The sequence below is a fragment of the Miniopterus natalensis genome, chromosome 8 (assembly GCF_054644295.1).
Source record: "Miniopterus natalensis isolate mMinNat1 chromosome 8, mMinNat1.hap1, whole genome shotgun sequence".
NCBI lineage: Eukaryota > Metazoa > Chordata > Mammalia > Chiroptera > Miniopteridae > Miniopterus > Miniopterus natalensis.
Window position 1 is genome coordinate 39,706,466 of NC_142088.1, and position 21,596 is coordinate 39,728,061.

At 51.4% G+C, this 21,596-nt stretch overlaps 1 protein-coding gene across 1 annotated transcript; it reads right to left on the reverse strand.

The window, feature by feature from the left end:
- Positions 1-4,377: 4,377 nt before the first annotated feature.
- SP9 (Sp9 transcription factor) lies at positions 4,378-6,867 on the reverse strand. Its single transcript, XM_087819412.1, has 2 exons — positions 6,794-6,867; positions 4,378-5,796 (listed from the first exon to the last, which is right to left on the reverse strand). Exons 1-2 carry the CDS (start codon positions 6,812-6,814, stop codon positions 4,378-4,380), a joined length of 1,440 nt encoding a protein of 479 aa, XP_087675538.1. The 5' UTR covers positions 6,815-6,867.
- Between the last annotated feature and the right edge of the window lie 14,729 nt (positions 6,868-21,596).

Consider the following 21,596-nt stretch of genomic DNA (forward strand, 5'->3'; position numbering starts at 1 on the left):
TACTTTGTTTGGATTTTCAGTTAGCACGTTTCAGAAAATACCTCCTTCTCTTGGAGCTGTGAACTGGACATTGCTAAGCCGTGCCCCCCAGTAGCGGGGCTCTCCCCTTTCCCCACTCTCATCCCACCTCATCCCCCAGCACGAAAACTCGCTTTTCTTTTCTTGCTTTGCTGGGTTGCGGCTGGCGGCGAACGCCGGCCTCCGGGCGCCGGCGGCGGCGGGCGAGGCGGGCCGCGCGGCCTGCAGCGCCCGGGCCCCTAGATGGCGCCCGCGAGCCGCACTCGCCGCGCTCCTCTGCGGGGAATCAAGAACGACTGTCAAACATAAAAGCAAATCAGAGTTTTCAGTTTTTTTAATGTGTTAAGAATGTTATTCCTTAAGAAAATTTGTAGCTAAATTATTCTCACTTAAAATAAACACTTAGTGTACCAATTACACAAATGGGCGGGATTTATGTGAGATTTACTTCATCTGCATTTTTGTAGTGGGAGAGAGCCGTGGTGAATACAGATAATAGATGTAAATAAGATTAGAGTTAAAATAAATAAAGTTTCCATCTGAATAAAAAGAAATTCAATTTTACGCGACTTGTAACGATTTGACGGAATGTCCAGACAGGCCGTTCAGGTGCACAATCTAATCTCATCAAAATAATGTTGCTTTTCCTCCTTGAGGAAAGAAAATCTTTCTTTTCTTTTTTTTCCCTTTCCTCATCAGGTGGGACCCAATTCATTCCAAAGGAGGAAAAGTAAGGCCAGAAAAGAAAAGAAAAGAAAAATAACCCGCCGGGGGAGGGTATAGACTGGGCCTAGGGTAGGCGCAGGGCGGGGGAAAACTTGGTCTTCATTCCTCTACTGCGCAGGGAGCTGCAGAGCTGGAAAGGCTGGGAGAAACCCGCTGAAACGAAATCGCACACCCCCTCCCCCGGGCCTGAGTGGGACCCAGGGTCGGGGCTGCGCCCCCGCCCCACACCGCCTCCAGGAGCAGCCCCGTCGGAGCCCCGACCCTCGGCCGCGGCCTCCCGCTCCTCCCGGCCCGGAGCCCGAGCGCCCAGGCCGCTGGAGCCCGAGGTGGCCCTGGGAAGACTTGCCCCTCCTCAGGTGGAGACCTAAGTCGTCTCTCGTGGGCCCTCTCCTCCCACTCACGCTCTCAACAAGTCGCTCGGCCTCTGCGGGTGTCCACCCGCCCAGGTGAAAGTCCCCCAACGCCCCCACGGGGCCCCCAGCGCTGGGGGGCTTCGGTAGGAGGGCTGGGGTCTGTTTTCACTTGTTGGGTTCGGCCGGGGGGCAAGAACTCCACTCCCACCAGGTTCAGGTCCCCTGCGCGCGGGTCTCCCGGCCGGACGCGCGGGCCCCGCCGCCGCCCGAGGCCCCCGGAGCCGCGGTGATGGACGTCCTCTGACCCGCGGGGCAGGCAGCGCGCAGAGGCCTTGATCACTGGGCTGCGGAGCGAGGCGCGCGGCCGGCGGGACCTGCGCCGCCAGGCCCTTTGATCTGCCGTTATTATCCACGAGAAACAAAGCTGCCGAGGACAGACGCCCGGGCGCCCTAGCCCCTCAGGAAAACCCGCCGCACCCTCACCGCTGCGCCGCTGGCCCGCACCCCAAACGTGCCGGGCACCCTCTGGGCGTCCAGAGCTTCGGCCCAAAGCCCCCGAGCAAACGCACCCCTGCCAGTCCCTCCAGAAGACGAGACCTCAACCAAAAGGCGCGCGGGGAGTGGGGGGTGGGATGGGAGGTCCCAGTTACGAACTGTTTGATCTGGGAGAGAAAATAGCCAAAGCAAAGAAAAAACCTCGAGGAAGAAGAGCAGGGCACCCGAGGCTGCGCGGACCGCAAGGCGCAGCGGGAGGAAGCCACCGAACCTCACGCTGCAAACGCCCCTCTGAGGACCTTTGATCTGTTTTATCGCTACTTTGTTACTTGGCTTTTCAGAGCAGTTTCCGAGAAAACATTTTGTTGCTTGTTAATAACAATAATTTATTTTTTCTTTCCTAAAAATCAAAAACCTCATTCAAGTTCCCAAGATGGACAGGAATCAAATTTTCTTTTCCACTGAGGCTGACTTTGCTTGTATTGCCTATTGTGTGGGGAGCCTTTTAGAAATATTTTATTCTGTAAATACGCATTTTTATTTTCTAAATTAACATTTTTTTCGAATTGTGAAATTATCTCATTTACTAATTTTCTTTTCGTCTCTCCCTCTCTTCTCCCTCTCTTTTAAACTGGGGCTGTTAAGTTGGTGGTCAGAAGACAAAGAGAGTGAAAATAATTTTCATTTCAATAATTGCCTTCTGGTCAATTTAACTGTGCCTTATTTTGAAAGAGACTGTCTAAATGAGATTCCTGTCCCAAATGTGTTCCCAGGCCTGATCCCAGCCTTTAATTATTCCTGAGGTTTTTTTCTTCAGAATAAGACGCCGCACTGAGTAATCACAAAGAAGTCAGAGAGCATCCTTGAACCTTTTCAGAGGCAGCGCCACTGATATTCAAATAACCTGCGAGGGCCATTTGACGGCGCGGGGACCTAGGCATTTCCAATTCACTATTTGCATAGATCAGCCGTCTTTGAAAAGGAAAGGAGCAGTTGTCTTCCATAACATTAAAAAGACTAGTTATCGAATCAAGTGCTTAGTTTGGGGGCTTTTAAAACGTTTACATTTTATCTCAGGTTGCCCTTTACCGTTTGACATGCAAATTTGGTGCAGTTAATTTAGACAATTAAAAAGATCTTCAAGGGAGCTTTGTCACGGAGAATATTTGGAGTTTTCCCCGTGGACCAGCTGAGATAAAGTTGGCCAGAACAAATGATGTCTAGGAGATTAATTAGATATTTGATAAGACATGAATCCCTAATAAGGGAATACAAGGCACAGGGGGCTGCTGTGTGCTCTAAGTCAAAATTAATAACATTTAACAAGATTTTCATTTAGGCATGAAATGTCTTTTCCGGAGTATTGACTCCAGCGATTTATTCCCTTGAGTCGCCTCCCAACGTAGAGAGCCTTGGGAAAGAAGACTTCTTTTAAAAAGCTTTCCCCTTTCAGATTGTTTATAAATTGCTTTTAAAAAACAAACAAAATCCATTGGAGTTTTTTCTGACCCCCTCCGGGAGGTGTAAGCACCTTCCCAGTTAAAACTGCCAAAGACTTTTGCTTTTTTTTGGTGCTCCAGAGTTTTAAAATGTCACCTTTTGAGAACTCTCCCATTAAGTAATACAACTACACGTTCTTATAACCCAATTTAATTTACGCTGTTAATATACAAATAAATAATTTTGACTCCTCAAAAACATATGTTTATGGCTTTTATAACTTACATGAACCTTACATTACCTAAAACTAACATTAAGGGAATTTTTTTTCCCAACCGAAAAAGTCAACCCACATAAAGGTTATTGAGGAACAGGGTTTTAAAAATGAAGTGTATTGTTCAGAGTCCTTTAATACCAAAATGAAAATATGATGTCAAGATTTTCTTCATACAGATAAACGCATTTAATTTCTTTAAATGACCTTAACTTACGTGTTTGTGAGTGAAATGATAACTCAACATTTTAAATATCTTTTACATATATACTGACTTTCACAAAGTGCATCAGAAAATTAAAGAAAAAACTCCCTGAATTTCAGGAATTCACCAAAAAAACAAAAACAAAAACAAAAACCCTCTATTCGAATGAACATTTACAAGAAAATAAGAGAGAACACAATCTTTTGACCCCTATTTATACAGATGTTATGAAATACAGAGCTGTCACTAGACTTCCAGTTTAATTTCTCACCTTAAGCCTTTTATGATGCTTCCTTTTTTAGGGAAAAAAGTCTCATTGTAAGTAGATATCAAGCAGGACTTGGAGCATTTTATATATAATATAATCCACACAAAGGGTCTTTTTTTTTTTTTTATAGGTCCCGTTTGTTTTCAAATGTTCTGACAGTCCTTTGCAGGGTGGTGGCTTGTTTTTGGAGAAAGGAAAGAGAAGGGCGGCGGAGGGGGTGGGCGGTGGAGGAGAGGGCGTTTCTGTGTATTGCTCTTCGCTCGAGAAGTTTTTGCGCGTGGTGTGTGTGTGCGCGAGTGTGCGCGCTTTTGGTCGTAGGTCTCCGGTGTGTGTGTGTATGTACGTGTGTGCAGTTTTTAAATGATGTTGGTATCAGAGGATGGTTCGCTTTTGTTCCTGGACCACGCGTTCAATTCCCAGGTGGGCTCGGACAGCAAAGGGGCGCTCCCGGCACGGCCGGGGACCCGGTGGGCTCCACCTCGCGCTGGCCCCGAGCGTCAGCCGAGCCCCTGCCGTCCGTCCCTCGCTCGCTCGCCCTCTGAACCTCTCACTTGCTCCCGGCGTCTCTGCTCGCTCGCTGGCGCCTCTCGCCAGACCTCTAAGAGTCGCCGGGGCCAGACGCGGCTTCCTTGCCTCCCGCCGAGGCCGCTGCCACCGCTGCGGCCGCCGCCGCTGCCCGGGCGGCACTGACGCCGGAGTCGTGCAGGATGAGGTCGGGGGACTCCGAGCGGGGCGTCTCCAGGTTGCTGGCGTCCGTGTCACTGTCGCTGCCCTTTTTGCCCCCGCCGCCCCCGTTGTGCGTCTTAATGTGTTTGCTCAGGTGGTCGCTGCGCATGAAGCGCTTGTTGCACACGGGACAGGCGAAGCGCTTCTCGCCCGTGTGAGTCCGCAGGTGCCGCTGCAGCTCGTCCGAGCGCGTGAAGCGCTTGCCGCAGAAGAGCCAGTTGCACACGAAGGGCCGCTCGCCCGTGTGCCAGCGCAGGTGCGCCTTCAGGTGCGACGTCTTGCCGTACACCTTGCCGCAGCCCGGGATGTGGCAGCTGTGCAGGCCCTTGCGCCGCAGGCTCGCCCCCGCCGGGCCCAGCCGCTCGGCCTCCTGGCAGTTGGGGCAGTCGCAGGTGGCGCGGCCCGAGTAGCGGCGGGCGGAGCGCGCCGAGCTCCCCCCGGCGGCTGCAGCCGCGGCCCCCGAGATCATGGCGCTGGCGGCGGCGGCTGCCACCGCGGCGCTGGAGTCCGAGTAGGAAGGAAGCACCGGCTTGAAGCCGTCCTGCGCCAGCAGGTGCTGGCTGGTGGAGAGCAAGTGCGAGGCGGCGGCGGCCGAGGAGCCGAGGCCGGTGGAGCTGAAGGCCGAGTGCGTGAGCGAGCTGAAGTCGGGGTTGTAGGTGCCGAGCTGCGAGTGCAGCGAGGCCTGGGGGGCGCCCGAGTGCAGCGAGCTCTGGAGCCCCCCAGCGGGGTTCTGCACCTCCAGCCACGAGCCCGGGCTGCTGTGCACGTCCCACCACGACGACGCCGCGCCGTTGGTCACCTCGCCCGCCGCCAGTGTCGAGTGGAAGCCCGACTTGTACCACGACTCGTAGGGGTGAGCCATGCCCACGCGCGGGTACAGGCCGTCGGCCGCCGTGGTGTGCACCTTGGAGATGAAGGCCGACTGGCCTCCTGCCTCCTGCGGGGACACCCCGGCCGCCGCCGCCGCCGCCGCCGCCGAGTTGGAAAAGAGGCCGCCGTAGTCGCTGCTGAAGGCGGACGACGTGGGGGACGTGGAGGCCAGGCAGAAGGCGCTGTTGGCGGCGCCCGAGCCGCCCGCCAGGCCGCCCGAGCCGCGGCCGCCGGTGGCCACGGCGAAGCCCGAGAGGCTGGACCCGAGGTTGCAGCTGGACCCGGAGCGCTTCCAGGGGTGGAAGCCGCCTTTGGCGAAGGCACTCGACTCCGGCAGCGTCGTCAGCGGGCTCGTGTTGCCGATCTTGTTGCAGGTCGCCGCCAGCATGGCCAAGGGGGTCGTTCCGAAGCGAGGCTCTTCCTAAAGCGGGGGTTGAGGGGAGGGAGCAAGGAGGAGGAGGGCAGGAAGAAGTGGGAGGGAGACACAAAGTGCACCCGTGAGCAGCCTAATCGCCCCGCGGCGGTCCCGGGGGGTCGTGGCTCCCCGGCTCGTGCCTCCTCCCCTCGCGCTCACCGAGGACGCGCCGCGGCCCGCGCGGGGCACCGGCGACCACAGGGGGCGACGGGCCCGGAGCTGGAAAGTTGTTTTTCGTTGGGGCTACAAATGAAAGATGTCTCGGTTCTCCCCGCCTTAGTCGCTGCAACCCCGGCCCAGAATCAGACTCTGGTTGCTCGCCTCCGGCTCGCCGCAAGCCCGTTCCTTCACGGACGCCCCCCGACCGCCCTCGGGGGTGAAGCAGGGAGGTAAACACAACCGCAGCAAACTCCGGGCGAGGGCGAAGGGCCGACACGGAGGCCCGGGGGCGGGGAGCTCGGGCACTGCACCGAGGGCAGCTGCTACTTGGCTTTTCTTTTTTAGTAGAAAATGTTGTGTTCAATGTTTATTCACCCCAAAACCCGATTATGAAAACAAAAATTCATGGAGAAGTAACCCAGCGATGGATTTGAGTCCCAAGCGAACTGGAGAGCCACAGACGTGTAAATGTTTGTTAACGTGACTACAGGAACTGCAAACCTATCAAGGCTGTTTTCTGGAAACACCACTGTCGCATAATTGCAACAATCCCGAAGCGCGGGGGGGGGGGGGGGGGGGGGGATGGGGTATAAATCACCGAGGGAAGAAAAGAAACCTCTAGGTTTTCTTAAAAGCCAAATTTAAAAGGACTTGCTTAACAAATCACTCTCTTACCAAGGCACCCCCTAGGTGCCAATAACTCGGAAAGAATCAGTCCCTAAGATGTGGAAAGTGCTGAAAGAAGTTGAAGCTACAGTCCGGCAGCAACAGTTATCCGGAGAAGCCATAACGAAAAATTACTCCAGTTTAAACAAGCGAATGCGTTGCCGCACTGCCGACTTACCCCGAGTATAGACGTGGCCATAGCAGGTCCCTGGGCTGCGCGGCGGGGCCGGGAGCGGGGCTGAGCCTGGCGGCTGCTGGGCAGAACTGCTCGGGTCCCGCGCAGCTCCCGCGTCCCCGTGCTCGCGCCGAGCGGACTCCGGGATCCCGCCGGCTAAACTCAGCCTAAGTGCGAGGAGCACCCGCTTTGAAGTGCCGCTGGCTGCGCCTCTCGCCCAATGAGGGCGCAGGCAGAGCAGACGGGAGCTGCCCCGCAGCCAATCAGACGCGCAGACCGGCCCGAGCCCGGGCTCCCGGCGCGTGCCAGTCAAGGCGGCTGGCGGGGAGGGGGGTCGCGGGCTGGGGACTGAAGAGATTACAGGGCAATTAAAAATTTACACGCGCGCAACAAGCCGGGTTTAAGGACCGTTGAGGCCGAGCCACAAGCCCCCCGAAGCACCCCGAGACGATGCGAGTTAGAACTGGCAGTCCGACTCCACTCCCCGCTGTGGGAAAGGAAGCGGGAGGGGAGGAGGCGCCGAGGCGGAGGCCGCACCAGCGAGGCCCGAGCGGAGACGCAAATGTCAGCGCTCGCTGTGTGTGTTCCGGCTTCGCCCTCGGAGCACAACTTCAGCTGGGATCCATCGCTCACTATCGCTCGTGACTTTAACATTGTCGTTTGTCTCCTGCCCAGTTCCGTATTCCCACTGGATTCAGTTTTACTGAGTCCACTGAGGAGAGGACGCGAGGGGACAGTTCCTCCGAGGGGAGAGGAGGCCTCTCGGTCCAAGTCTACACCCGCAGGCTTGGGAGGCCCGGAGCCTGCGGCATCCCGCCTTTTCCCCCAGCGGTCTAAGTGACTTCCTAATTGTCGCTCTGGCCTTTGACCCGGGGAGTAATGCAAGTGCCACTCACACCAGAAGCTTCTGGTGGTAATTGAGGGCACCCTTTGTAGCGCTTCGCCAAGCGCCTAGATACCAGGCTAACCCAGTTGTCAAATGGGACTGAACAGTGGGACGTGCCTGATGACCCGCCGGGCTTCGCTGGGGGCTGCGCGCGGGTGGGAGGCCTCACTCAGCTCATACAACACGCTGCACCGAGCTGCTGATTTTCACGTTTTAACAACTTTGGAAAGAGGCCGGCGCGAGCCGCGTCCGCCCCCCACCGCCGCCCCCGCCGAAGCCGCAGTTTGCTCGGCTGTTTGTTTAACCCGGTGAAGATGCGCGTGTCACGTTTCAGCCTAGAGTCGAGTTTTCTCGTCCTAGCTCCAACCCACTCCCACTGCACACGTCCTGGGCCTAGATGCTCCTCTGCGGGGAAGGGGCGCCCTGCGGAGAGGGGGTGCCACCCCACATCCCGCTCCAGCGCCTTGCTTTGGTGGACGTGCTTTTAAGGAGCCCCTCTCAGGGACCTCCACCCGCGAATGCGGGGGACGAGGCCGGACGTGGGCGCCTCCGCATTTCGCAGGCTTGGGAGCACCCTGAAGTCCTCTCCGGATTTCGTCCATGTAAGAAGAGGTGTCCTCAAACCGCGCGTCCCCATGGGGTCCCCCGGCCGCCGCTGAGCCGCGCGCCTGTCTCCTTCCAGGGTCTTCCTTTCTTCCCCTTGTTCGGGGCCACCAGCAGCTGCCTTTGAACCAAAATACCAGCGCCCTCGGACAGACCTGGGTACTGGTTTTAAGGCGCCGCATTCGCCTCCAAACCCACATCCTGCCATTGAAAAGACACTTCAAACCGCCAGCCTCAAGGGGTTGGGTGCGAGAGGCGAGCTGCTGAGGAGCAGCCGGCGAGCGGGACGCGGGGCTGCGCGTCCTCCCCTCTCCGCAGCGTCTCCCGGCCCGAAACGCAGCCGCCTGGCTCTTCCCTCGGCCCAAGATGGAGCCTGCGTGCGCCCCGGTGCGCTCCGTGGGTGGGGAGGGCGGTGGGGGCTGTTTTCTTCGCTTTTCTTTAGAATCCCTTCGCTCGGAATGCATTCTCCTCCCCTTTGGTTTAAGGTGGAGAAAGAACCGAGGAAAGGATGACAGAAAAAGAGAAAGGAGAGTCCCGAGGGCGAGAAGACTCTCGCGGCTGTAGCGAAGCGCTATGCGCTGGGGGATTGGGGTGTAAATCCGCGGGGGGGCGGGGGCAGGTGTGAAAAGCCTAGGGGGGGAGGACACTCGGGGGGTGGAGGGTTGAGGGGGAGTCCGGGCAGCCTGGAAGAGCCAGAAAGCCCGGCAGGAGGACCCGGGAGCCGTTCCCAACAGGTGACTTCTGCCCTGGAAGGGGAGACGGTGCCCGGCTCCCTGCAGAGCCTCCGCGTGGATTTTCTAATAGAGGGGTTGCTAAGTGGCGGCGAGGCGTTCCCGACTCACCCAGCGCCGTCCCGGGAGGAAAAGCGCCGAGGTGTCCTCCTTCCCTCCCCCCCCCCCCCATACACCCTCTCCGTACGGAAACCTGACGAAGTAAGAAGACAATCCGAAAAGCCACTTAGCGCTGGAGACATCCTCTAATCAACCGTTTAAAGCCGTCCACGCTGGCACCTCGGGCTCCGGGCGCCCCGCTCGCCGCCCCTCCCCCTCGCCGCCCCTCCCCCTCCCCTCCCCTCCCCTCCCCGTCCCGCGGTTTTCACTGCAGCTCCAGCTGTCAGGCGCCCTCCGTGGGCCCTGGGATGTTCCTTTAGTTACAGGCGTCGGGACCTCAGAAGTTAGGGAAACCTTCCAAACCCATGCGGGCAAACACCCCAGCCACTGCGCATCTAAGGTGGGCCCCCGCGGAAATCCTCCTGAAGAAGTCCAGTTTTTTTGTGTGTGTGTGACAGATTTTTTCTATCCTCTAAAAATCTAGTATTTAAACAAAGATCAATGTGTTATGCTAAAGTGTTGAGCTGACTGTTAAAACATTTGGGGAAATAATGACAATGTAACAAAGGCCTGGTTTGGAGTGAATCATCACCCTTTTTAAAAGTTAAAGCAATTTTCAGGAGAATAGCTTTCAGCAAACGCTTTACATTATTCAAAACGGCCAAATAATGCTCTATTATAGCGCCTGAATGCTGCCAGTCAGCCCCTAAGTGCAATTTGTGCAAAGGCCCCGGTGCCTTATCTCCACTTCTTTATAAAGAGGTGAATATAAAACAATTTCTTCCAAACCCAGACAGAGAGCACGAAAATTGCTTCCCTTTCTGCAATCAGGGCAATTTAACTGGAGTGCAATTAGCACTATTAAATGTCGATTCTGCATAAACAAATCTGACTGAGCAGCGAAAGTGGGGTGAGAACCTCATATACACTGAAACTGATTTTAAAAAATTATGTATCCGGGTCCTTTACGATTGATCCGTGACGTTTTCATCTTGGAATATATTTACATCATAAATACACTATGGTTAAATCAACATAATTTTTTTTTTTTTGCAAAAACAAAAAATTTCAATGGGAATCCTAATAAAGAAGAATAGGGTAATTAAAGGGAAGAGTTCACTTCCTTTGAACAAATATTGTTTCCCCCATCTTTTCTCTACCGAGAGCTTTGGTCTAGAGCAACTGCTCAAGTTGCTGCGTCTAGGAGGCAACGCCGGGGAAACAGCTCGGTGCTTAGCGCTGATCCCAACGACTGGAGCTCCTACGCCACGGGGGGGGGGGGGGGGGGGGAAGGGGGGCTCCTCGCGGATGCACAGGTAGCGGGGTGCGGTCTGGGAGGACCAGTTATCTCCTGAAAAACTTGAACTATTAGGTGGCCGCCCAGTCTCCCCGAGGCTTTGGCCAGTAGCAGAGCTGGCGGCGGATATACAGCATGGGGGCGGGGTGAGGTAGAGTTGGGGCGACTTGAGCGCGTGAGCCGGAGGGGGGGCGTCGGGGAAGGAGGAACCGAAGGTTCTCGCCTGGGCTCTCCTATCAGGTGCCCAAGCCGGCCATCAGTGCCAGGATGCTCGGGGGCAGAAAGAGGGGAGAGGCAAGGGAGAGGAACCTGTAGAAAGCTTATATCTGACCTGTTCTCCTGCTTGTCTGTATTTATTTATTTGCTAACTCACAGGGCTCCCTTTTTGAATCATTTGTGCCATTAATTATGCTTTTCATTCGCATGACCTACGCTAGAGCAACGATTATCAGGTTAGCACGGTGTGGGAGTTGGGGGGATACAGTAATAACTTGAGCTGAAGGAGAGGAAGAAGAGGAAGGGAAGCTGCCCTGTGTACCATAGTCACCTGCCATGAAGGGGGGCGCAGGAAGAGGTCCAGACCAGAGTGCCTGTTGAGTACCTGCGAGTCCTTCCCACAGTTGGAGTTTGCCCGTTGTGGGTGCAAATGAAATGCAGCTTTTGATTAGAAGGGAATCTTTTATAGTTAACACATACTCGATTTTAAAAAGCACCAGCCTTGAGATCAAATAGATGGAGAAAATTAATTGAAAATTGAGGAACTCCCACAACTTCCATGGAGCTTTCATTTAATATTTCTTCTAGAACACCCTCATTCCAGCCCAACCCTTGCAAATAAAAGAGCCAGAAAGGCTCAATAGGCCAATGGAACTTTCATCTTCTCTCCATCTCAGAAGTACTAAAGCTATTTAGAGGTGGCAGAAGATGCAACTCCATCTTGTCTGTAAGGTCTCCTGGAGAAATGGAAAACCCCTAGTCTATTAAGTACACTCCAGACATTTGCTACAGAACTAATTTTCTTCGGTTAGATGTATCTAGGCCATATATTTTAAGCCTGCCTTGATCTGTTTATCTGAGCCAAAAATGCATTGACAATTAAAGGGAAGACTCTGGTGTGTCAAAGGAAGGAAGGTGACTGTAGATTGTGTGATGATTTTAATGACTGCAATTATTGGAAGATTATTCAACAAGCATCATAGATTTGTTTACTGCATTACTTGGAAACTATGGGGGGCCTATTCAGCTTGGGGTTTTACCTCCCTCCCTCCCTCCCTCATCAACTACCACACAAGGGTCTTAGACCTAAGCAAATGTGACATTCAGTGTTGGCTTTCTTCTTTTTTAGAGCATTTCAACCCAGATGAGGCACATTTGTTGTCTAAGCCAACTCTAGTGGAACCATCTTTGGAGACATTAAAGCACTCTTTTCACATAGACCCTGAGCCAATATATTTAAAAAGAAACACACACACACACACACACACACACACACACACACACAACTCCACAGCCAAAGGCCAGAGGATTCAGTCACTAGCCAGCTTCTCCCAGCCAGGGTACCAGTTCCCTCAGTTTTACCCTTTCACAGGCAGCCACTGAGGAGACTTCCAACTCTTCCTGCTCCATCCAGGCTTGGAGGAGGCACAGTAACTGCAAGATGTTACATATAAGCTTAAGCCTATCTCCAGGACTCCATATTGGAGAAAGTTTGTTTAATTCCTTCCTTTTAACATGCCCCCCCCCCATATTATTTCCTATCACAACTCCTGATGTTGCCGTGTTAGAAATCAGTAAATAAATAGAGAAAGTATTCCTGGGAGCATACTGGTTTGTAGCTAAGGGAGGTTTTCCCGTACATACAGACACAGGGGGTACAAATAGGAAAGATTTCTTCTCTGACATAAATGAAATCAGCCTCAGTCTACAATAACAAATAAATCACAGCCTGGGCTTTGCTCATTAATGAATTACTGATTTGGAAGTGAGATTTAAAAAGAGAAAAAGAATAGCAAATATCCCCAATAAGCCCCCTTTCCTCCCTCTCCTGAGGCATTGAGACCACAGCGACCTGGCCATGGTGGTCTCTCCTGGGTCTGTAATCATCCAGTCTCAAGATTAAGGTGGACTTTGCTGGAATCGAGAACCTTCCCCGTTCAAACAGGAGGCTGCAGAACTCTGCAAGTGGCAATTAGGAGCCTATTACAAGCCATTAGATTGATCAATGTACCTTAAACAATGCGAATGATTTATATGACTGATTTACAGCGGGGAGAAAAAGAAGAGTGGAGGGAGGGCGCCTCGCTATCCTTTACCTCCATCGCACTGCTTCGGAGGAGACCTGGGCCCAGCCCCTGCTCGTCGCTGCTTAGAGCCACCAGAGCGGTTTATTTAGGAAACTTTTCAAGCAAGGACACAGGCTCGCCTGGCTCGTCCGGTGGGTGGCGAGATGCACATTCTTTGCCCCTTTCTCTTTTTGCAAAGGAAGAGCTTGGGAAGACCGAGGCCCGAGGAGCCGCGGGGGAGGGGAGGGGAAGGGAGGGGAGGGGTGGGGTGGGGGTGGGGCGAGGTCGCAGCGACGCCCCTCCCCTAGGGGAGGACACCTCTCGCTGGGGTCCCAGCTGTCTTCCTTCCCCCGGTCCGTCGCGGGAGAGGGGGAGGATGACTTCCACATTTGTTTAACGGAGTGTTGGAGGGCTGTGTGGCCTCCTAATTATGGAAGGAACGCAGAGCCATTAGCCCTTTACATTTCCGGCGCGCCTCGGGGAGGAGCCGCGGCCCAGCGCCCCGCGCGCACGAGACCCGAGGGGAGGGTCGGCGGTGGGCGGAGAGGGAGGGGACTCCGCCGCACGGAACTCCTCGCTGGGGCTATTTCAGCTAATCTATCTGGCGAAGACGAAATTACAACAGAGCTGAAGCGAGCGATCAAAGCCGGCCCCGCCACCGCCTCCTCCCGCCCTCCTTCCCCGCGCGAAGTCTGTTTGTAGTTGTCTCCGCGGCAGACACCCGTCGGTCCTCTCACGACAGGGAAATTCCTGCCAGTTTTTCCGGAGCCTGCAAGGACAGGACAGACGCACTTCACACTTCCCAGCGAGGGAGAACGCCCTTTGTCTTACCTCCCGCTCCCCCAGTCTGCCCTCGGCTCCGAGAGGGGGCGGGCTGCGGGCCTGAGGACCCCGGGAACCGAGGGGGCGGGGGTCGTAAAGGCCCCACGCGTCCAACTCCGCCCCTGCGGGTTCTTCCCCTTCCTCCGCCGGCTCCTTTCCCAGCCTTCTCCCCCCCCCCCCCTCCGGGCCTCTAGACCCTCTTACCACGCAAGCCTCCCGGGCTCCCGCGCCCCGGGCCTGGGCAGGCGCAGCTTGTTCCTGGCCTCGGTGCTTTGGCGGGAAAGAGCTTCGCCCTAGCTTGCTCTGGGCGCCCGGGACAAGTCCTTTTGTTTGTGTCTACAGTGGAGCGGGAAGCATTCCGCGTCGGTGCCGAGGCAAGGGACGAGCGGGAAAGCCCAGAGCCACATGCACTGGGAGAGCTGCTCCCTGTGTCTTTCCAGCCAGGAGGCACTGGGGCCCCAGGGCTTGGAAACTCAGGTGGATCGTGATTTCACACACACCTCTCCTACCATCAGCAGCTGCTCTCATTGATCCATTTATGTTTCTTTTTTTTACCCCGTATCTTATTCTCCTAAGTTTTTTTCTGAGTTAGTTCCTTTCAGTCCCTTCCTTCCTAGGACTTCATCGCAGGGCCCTGCAGTTCAGTGAGAGACTGAGAAAGGAAATCGGTTATAAGATTTACTCCAAGGACCCCAGGCGCCCCTGTGACATCCCTGGGAGCAGGCCTGTCCTGGGTCGACACTGCCTCGCTTTCTGGATGTCGGCCACTCTGGAGCCCAGCCCTGCTCGGGCTAGCCTCTGGTCACGCTCGCCCTCACCTCGAGGCCAGGCTGACGCCACCACCCTGACTCGCTTCTGGAAGTTTGGAGAGCTGGGTGTACACAAGGGCAGCGGGAGGCTCGGCGCGCCTTAGACACGTGCGCCTCTCCCCCCCCCCCGCTGCCGCCCGCAGAACGCGCGCCGATGACACGGACACACCCACTCGTGTTCGCGCCAAGGGTCCGTCCTCCTTCCCGGCCAGGCAGCAGCACGCAAGAGGCCTTAAGGCAGGTGACAGCGCCGCGGGGAGGCGGACTCGGCGCTGCAGATGCCACCCTGGGAGCGGGATGTGCGCGTCCCCCCCCCCCCCCCCCCAGGCAGCTGCGCGCCTCCCGGGCCCGGTGGCCCGCTGCCCTCCCTCCGCCCCTGCGGCTCCCAGGCACCGCCTCGGGCTCGGCGCCCCTCTCGGCACCTCCGCGGGCGCAGCCCCGGCCGCCAGTCTCGGAGAAGCCTGCTGCCGGCCCACCTTCCACAGGCTGGGCTCCATCTGGGATGCATTGCCCCTTAATTGTCAATCCCATTATGGTGATCAAGTGAACGTTGCTAATCTCTGCATTTATTGTTTAGGTAAATAGAGGCTGCGTTTAATCAATACGCAGGGTCCCAGCCCTCGCAGTGCCAAGTAACTTAAGTCAACGGTGAAGATTTCAGCGTGTGCGTAATTACAGAGCACGCGGGATATTCACTCCACCCTAATCCCACATCTCTTCTCGGACCCGGGGGAGCAGGAGGAGGGAACGAGAGGAATCTCCACCCTCCAAGGGACCGAGGGCCGGTTCCCTCCGGGAAGAAAAGGACTTGGCGGCTGTGACACCGAGCGCCTGGCAAGGGAGCCCGAGGCTGGACTGGGGACTCCCTGCCCCCCAAGCGGTTGGGTACCGCGCCGGGCGCCTCCCCTCCAAATCTGCCTCTGGAAAGGCTGCGGCTCGCGACTGGGCAGGCCCTGGAGCGGGAAGAGGGCCGAGGGCGGGCCCGGGGGCGGGCTGCTGCGCTGCGGGCGCCCAGGCTGGCGCACGCGGGCTCCCTCTTTTTTTTCCTGGCTGCTGGGAGTTGCGGGTTTCCTGGTCCCGCGGGAACTCCGGAGAAAGCCACGGCTTGGGCGCCCAGAGAACGGGCTATTTGCGCTTCTTCTGAAGCCGCTATTTCTAAAAGAGAACCTTAGCCCAACCGGAGGGAGAGGATGGGGATTCGCAGGCCAGGGGAGGGGTCAGTCCGCTCTGGCAAGGGGGGTGTCGGCTCCTTCCAACAGCTGGGCGGCTGCTGTGACCTCGCAGTAAGGGCCTCTGGGCCTCGGCAGGGGCCGGGTCTGTTGGGGTTCTTCCCGGAGGCTGCTAAAATAACTCGGTCCCTCCCGACACGCCCTGAAGTGAGGCCCAAGGAGCTGACCCTCCAACGCGAGGCACTAACACTTTCTCCTTGGGCACTTGGTGTCTAGGAGTTTCCCTTTCTCTGCTCCACTCCCGAGAATGTTCGTTATAAACAACCAATAACTCCAGTTGTAATCAGATACCCGCCTTGCGTGGAATTGTCCCAATTTAAATAAACTGGATTCTAAAGTCAACTCATCATTTGCAAGTTTAGGGTGTCGGTGCAACCACCGAAGGAAACTACAGCTGGTGCTTGCATTAGGTCCCGCAGTATTGAATGGCAGCTGGCTGTTTTTAATTTTTGGAATTGAACAGTTCTGGTATAAGGTATCTCTGCTTTCTCCACTTAAAAGTTGAATAGCATTTTGAACAAGAGGAAAATTAAACACAAATGTCAATGCAACCCCGAAAACCTTTTTCTTTCTATTACTCCTTCCTGAGTCTCTCCTCTGCTACCACCCGAGCCTGTGACTCTCCTTATCGGCTATAATACAGATCTTTACCACCCTGCTGCAAACTATCCTGCCAGTCAGTCCAAAGGACAGATAAATGTGGTTTCAGGCATTTGATTGAGGATGTCAACTTAACTTTCTCTGGGTTGTGTTTTTTTTTAAGCTAGGACAAGGGAAAGAAAGGCAAGGGGGCTGAAGGCCAGGGCTCCTGGGTGGGCTCAAACCCTTTGGGGGTTCAGGAGCTGAGAGTGAGTTAGGGTTCACCGGTTAATGCTGTGATATTGGGTGGGCCAGGAAACTTCTAAGTTTCTTCCTCTCTAATATGAAGCTAATAACTTCAACTTTGAAGGATTGTTATAAAGATTAAATAAAACTATATAAGGAAATTCATAGTAATGTGCTCAAAACTTAATAGATGAACTATTAAAAAGTTCTTGCCTTTCGTTTACCACTGAAATAGCATCCCTGCCTAAAACTTACATGGAACTAAAGACAAAAATCAGCTATTACAAGACAGAATTTTAGTGTGTAAGTGTAAAGCACAGGGCCGAGTACAAAATTAGGTTGGATAAGATAAATGTCATGACAGCTGCCTCTTTGGGGAGGGGTAAGGTTATCTGCTCCAGTCAGCAACAGGTTTCATGGTCTGGTTTTCAATGACCTACCCACGGTAAAGAAGAGGTGTTTTCTCTAACAGGAATAGCTAAAATTTACTGAGCACTTAGTATACGGCAGGCCAAGTGCTTTACACACATCTCATTTAATCCACCCAATTACCTTATCAGGTGAATATTACTGCTATCTCTCTTTTTAAACTTTTGTTATGGTAAATCTCAATTATATATTTTAAAATGGAGACTACTATAACGAACTCCTCTACATTCATCACCCATCATCACTAACGGTCAATGCAACGCATAGCCAAACTTGTTTAATCTCTACCCCACCCATATCCTCCTCCCTCATTTTGAAGCAGATCTTGGACATTATAGCATTTTCCTTGTGAATATTCCAGTAAGTATCAAAATGTCAAAAGACAATAACTCTTTTAAAAAACCCAAACCACAATAGCATGTTATAATCATACCTAAACTCATTTGAAATAACTTCTTAGTATCACCAAACATCTCTCCCCACTTATCTCATAAATGATTTTTGACAATTGCTCCCCCCCATCAGCTCTAAGCAATATTCACATATTTAGTCTCTCAAGTCTCTTTTAATCTATAGGCCCCTGTCCCTCTTTTTCTTTCCTTGCAGTTTATTTGTTAAAGTAACCAAGTCATTTGTGCTAATATCCTTTTGGTAATGAAGAAGCAGGCGCAGAGATGTTAAAGGAATTTAGTAAGAGATAGAAAAGGAATTCGGCCCTGGCTCTGTCTGACTACAGCCCTAGCTGTGTCTGACTACAGAATCCAAGTGCTTAATGGCTTTGTTATACTCCCTTTAAGTCAAGTGATGAAAAGCAAGACACAGGAAAAACACAATCACTCATAAAAGATCTCAGAACATGCATGACTCCCCTCAGTAACTAGTTCCTTTACCAAGTGCCTGCAGAAAGCCATTCACTTAAGATGCAGGCAGGGTTTGAAATGTGGGAAGAGAAATTGAAAACAGGATAACCCAGGATCCTCCTTATGTTTTGAATCTGACTAAATTTTTGCATGCAAATGTATCTATAACTGGTGAAGGGGTTTTTATTTCCAACAAATATTTAGCAAAGCAAAAACATTTCTTAAACGAATCTACCAGTTTCATTTTCTCTTGTCTTCCTTGATTTTCCTACTCTTTCCCCCCCTCCCTCTGTCCTCTATCACTAGATAAAAGTGAAAACATCTCTTTTACATAGTTATTTTAAAATACCAGTCAAATGAACAATTTAGTAGTTTGATATGTGATATCTGGCTTTTGTTATGGTAGTTTTGAAACCACAGTTACCTTAGCAACTGAATACATTTTTTCTTTAAAATTTTTTTTAGCTGTCTGGAAGAAGGGGGAAAAAAAAAAGAAAACGAAAACTTCTTGCCAGAATTTTCCCATAATAGCTTCCATTAACTGCAGTGACTTCTATTGGAGAGGCCAGCACTGCTGTCTCCTGCTGTCACCAGTCATTCACTGATCTAGCAGATGTTTTGTTTGATAAGGCCAATTTGAGCTTTATAAAACATTTATTTTTTCACCTCCAAGGAGCAAATACTAGTAAGGTTGGGATTCAGTGTCTATCACTGGATACCGTGCAAGGGCCTTAACCTGCCAGTGGAGCTTATAGGTAAGAAGATACACTAAAACAAGCCTACAGGCTTCATTTATTGAAAAACAAGGGGGGGGGAGGGCAAAGACCATTAGCTCAGGCCCTAAGGACAGCAAGAGGAAAAAAATGAGTAGAAGAGCCAGTAGTCTACAATGGAATCTTTCTGGGAACACCTGATAGATGTGCAGTTGCCAAGGATGGCAATGATGCTAGTTAGTGAGATAAGGGAATAAGGGGGTGATGTACACCGAGCTGAGTTTTATACATTTGATAAATCACTTGTTAGTATTTCAAGGAAGTGAAGTGGAGAAGAATCAGCAAGGGAAAAAGTGCATTATGGTTTTTTTGAGCAACTAGACTCTGAACATTTGTGAGAATATTCACTTGCGTCTAAATAAAATTTCTTTCACAATCATGCTTTTTATGCACCTAGTTCTAAACACACACACACACACACACACACACACACACACACACACACCCCAAAACCCAAAACCTGATTTTGCAAAATTACAAATATCCAAATCGTTTCTCTTGAATAGAAGGAGGGTTGGTTTCAAGATCTGGGACTATGGTGTAGGTAAATCAAAAGGTAGTAAAGGAAGTACTGGGCGGTTCTGCTTCTATTGGTAAGGTGCCTCCTTTTATGAGTCTCCTGGGGGATTATTTTGTTATTCTGTAGAAGACCAAACAAACAAACAGACAGACAAACAAAAAACAAACAGGAATTCTGCTACAGGAATTCCTCCTTTGCAATATATTGGCTCAACAAAAGGAAGGTCCCAGTCCTTCAATTTTGTTTTAGATTGTCCTACCTAGATAAAAAATTTCTTGACTTCAAATAATTTTTTATTTTCCAATTACAGTTGACATACAATATTATATTAGTTTTAGGTGCACAGCCCAATGATTAGACATAACTTACTAAGTGATCACCCTGATAAATCTAGCACCTATCTGACACCATACATAGTTATACAATATTGTTGACTATATCTCCTAGGCTGTGCTTTACATCCCCATGACTATTCTGTACCTAACACTTTGTACTTCTTAATCCCTTCATGTTTTTCACCCATCCTCCCACCATTCCTCCCCTCTGGGAACCATCAAAATGTTCTCTGTATCTATGAGTCTGTTTCTGTTCTGCTTGTTTGTTTATTTTGTTTTTTAGATTCTACGTATAAGTGAAATCATATGGCATTTGTCTTCCTCTGTCTGACTTATTTCACTCAGCACAATACCCTCTATGTCCATCCAAGTTGTTGCAGATGACAAGATTTCATTCTCTTATGGCTGAGTATTGGTCCATTGTATATATGCACTGCTTCTTTATTCATTAATCTGTTGATGGACACTTAGGTTGTTTCCATATCTTGGCTATTGTAAATAATGTTGCAATGAACATATGGATGCATATGTCTTTTCAATTTAGCGGTTTTTCAGATAAATACCCAGAAGTGGAATTGCTGGGTCCTTCTTTGTCTCATGTTATATAGCCTTTGTTTTAAAGTCTATTTTGTATGGTATAAAAATTGCTACCCCAGCTTTTGTTTGTTTGTTTCCATTTTCATGAAATATCTTTTTCCATCCCTTTGCTTTCAGTCTGTGTGTGTCTTTTGACCTGAAGTCTCTCAAAGGCAGCATATGTAAGGGTCTTATTTGTTATCCATTCAGCCTGCACACGTCTTTTGATTTGGTCACTTAATTCATTTTCATTTAAAGTAATTGTTGATAGATATGTATCTACTGCCATCTTATTATTCATATTTTTGACCTCTTTTTTTCTTCTTCTTTAAAGAAGACCCTTTACTGTTTCTTGTAATATTGGTTTGGTGGTGATGAACTCTTTTAGCTTTTTCTTGTCTGGGAAGCCCTTCATTTGTCCTTCAATTCTAAATAATAGCTTTGATGGGTAGACTAATCTTGGTTGTAGGTCCTTGCTTTTCATCACTTTGAATATTTCTCGTCAGCCTTATGGGAGCTCCCCTGTGGATAGCTAACTGCGTTTCCCTTGTTGTTTTTAAAATTTTCTTTTTGTCTTTAGCATTTGGTATTTTAAATGATGTGTCTTGGTGTAGGCCTCTTTGGGTTCATCTTGCTTGGGACTCTCTGGACTTCCTAGACTTGTAGGTCTATTTCTTTCACCAGGTTAGGAAAAGTTTGTCATTATTTTTTCGCAGAGGTTTTCAATTCCTTGCTTTCTCTCTTCTCCTTTCATCACCCCTATGATGCAAATGTTGGTGTAATTGAAGTTGTTCCAGAGGCTCCATAAACTATCTTCATTTTCTTGGATTCTTTCTTCTTTTTGCTGTTCTGATTTTGCTTTCTTATTTTCCAAATCTCTGATTTGACCCTCTGCTTCAATCTACTCCACTGATGATTCCCTTTAATGTACTCTTCATTTCAGTTAATGTATTATTCATTTCTAACTTGTTCGTCATGTTTTTTATATCTGTTTTCATGTTTCCTATTTCTTTGTTAAAGTTCTCACTAAGTTCATCTACTCTTCTCCTAAATTCATTGAGCATCCTTACAACCAGTGTTTTGAACTCTGCATTTGGTAGATTGCTTGTCTCTATTTTGTCTAGTTCTTTTTTTGAATTTTGTTCTGTTCCTCCATTTGGTACTTGTTTCTTTGTCTCATCATTTTGGCTGCCTCTCTATGTTTGTTTCTACCTATTAGGTAGAGCTGCTATGTGTCAGAGCTGGATAGAGTGGCCTTATGTAGTAGGTGTCCTGAAGGATCCAGTGACACAGTCTCCCTGATCACTTGAGCTGTGCACTGCAGTTGTGCCCCCCCCCACATGGGCTATGTGCATCCTCCTGTTGTAGTTGAGCCTTGATTGCTGTTGGGACCTCAGTGGGAGGGATTTGCACCCAGGCTAATAGACTGAGAGAACTGGCTGCTCCCACCATGGAGGATCAGTTATGGAGGGGCAGACCTCAAGGAACAGGACTTACTTCTGCAGGGCTCTGGTGTCTGCTGAGCTGCCCCTTCAGTGTGTCACTTGTGGAGGTGGTTGGGTGGTGTTTTAAAGCTGTCCACTGGGTGTGCTGGCTCTGGGACCTCCTGGGAGGTATAGGCCAAGGTCAGCCACGACCTGTGTCCTGCCCTGGGCTGGGACCTCTCGGTCCTCATGGGAGACCTCCACAACCCAGCTATCCCACCTGATTTTTTACTGCTACATATGGGT